The following is a 1,269-nucleotide window of genomic DNA, read 5'->3' as shown; positions in this document are numbered from 1 at the left end:
TAAATAAAACTAATTAAGCTAAAAACAAAAACATAAAATATGGGATTGGATAATAAGTTTATAAAAATATGGCATATCAAATACCATAAAAAAACTTAAATGTGAAAAAAGGCCATAGAAAAGTGGCAAACCTAAAAATGCCATATTTTTCTAACTTTGTTATGAAATCGATGTAATTTTCACAAACAAGAATTTTCCGTTTCATGGGCCCTTATTAAACTTTTCAGCCCAATTTAAATAAAAGGCCCAGCCCGATATGTATGCCCTAAGTTCGGCCTATATAAATGGCCTCACTTTCTTCAAAATCCCCATTTCATCAGAACCCTCACGGCGCAGGAGCACAATGCAGATCTTCGTGAAAACCCTAACGGGAAAGACTATAACCCTAGAGGTTGAGTCTTCCGATACCATCGACAATGTCAAGGCGAAGATCCAGGACAAGGAGGGCATCCCACCGGACCAGCAGCGTCTCATCTTCGCCGGGAAGCAGCTAGAGGACGGCCGAACCCTAGCCGATTACAACATCCAGAAGGAGTCGACTCTTCACTTGGTGCTCAGACTTAGGGGAGGAGCCAAAAAGAGGAAGAAGAAGACCTACACCAAGCCAAAGAAGATCAAACATAAGAAGAAGAAGGTGAAGCTCGCTCTTCTCCAGTTCTATAAGGTTGATGACTCCGGTAAGGTGCAGCGGCTGCGGAAGGAGTGTCCCAACGCTGAGTGCGGCGCCGGAACTTTCATGGCTAACCACTTCGACCGACATTACTGCGGCAAGTGTGGTTTGACCTATGTGTATCAGAAGGCCGGCGGCGATTAGGTTTTGTTTTTATTATCGTTTTTTTAATTTAATTAAAAAAATGAAATTATCAAAGTCTGGATATTTTTTTTGAGTTGGTACTGTTTGATTTCTACTTAATTTTAGTTTATGCAATTTTGCTAAGTGCTTATGTTTACTGTTTTGGAACTTTGATAATATAGTTATATTAGTTGATAATTTGTGTTCTTTTTATATCATTTGAATTATGCTTATTGAGTTCTTATAATCATTATTTGTTACCCTATTAAATTGATTATTCAAATCGTTAATAACCTATCTGACTAATTATTATTTTCGTATGAAGCAAATAATGACTAGTTGAAATTTGTTTTTAACCTTAAATAATGTAATTTGGTTATTTAATTGGTATATTTGTACTTACACTGCACTTGTTATTTTCAGTTTTGTGTTTTAAAGAAAATTAGGCTTTTCTAGCAGTGAAATGTTCATATAGG

General features: G+C 36.4%; 1 protein-coding gene across 1 annotated transcript; it reads left to right on the top strand.

The window, feature by feature from the left end:
• Positions 1 to 295: 295 nt before the first annotated feature.
• LOC115713066 (ubiquitin-ribosomal protein eS31 fusion protein) lies at positions 296 to 991 on the top strand. Its single transcript, XM_030641548.2, has one exon. It carries the CDS (start codon positions 344 to 346, stop codon positions 812 to 814), a length of 471 nt encoding a protein of 156 aa, XP_030497408.1. The 5' UTR covers positions 296 to 343; the 3' UTR covers positions 815 to 991.
• Positions 992 to 1,269: the final 278 nt, after the last annotated feature.

The sequence above is a fragment of the Cannabis sativa genome, chromosome 4, assembly GCF_029168945.1.
Source record: "Cannabis sativa cultivar Pink pepper isolate KNU-18-1 chromosome 4, ASM2916894v1, whole genome shotgun sequence".
Taxonomy (NCBI): Eukaryota; Viridiplantae; Streptophyta; class Magnoliopsida; order Rosales; family Cannabaceae; genus Cannabis; species Cannabis sativa.
Note: the sequence above shows the minus strand (reverse complement) of the source record. Positions and strands in the feature narration are given on the sequence as shown.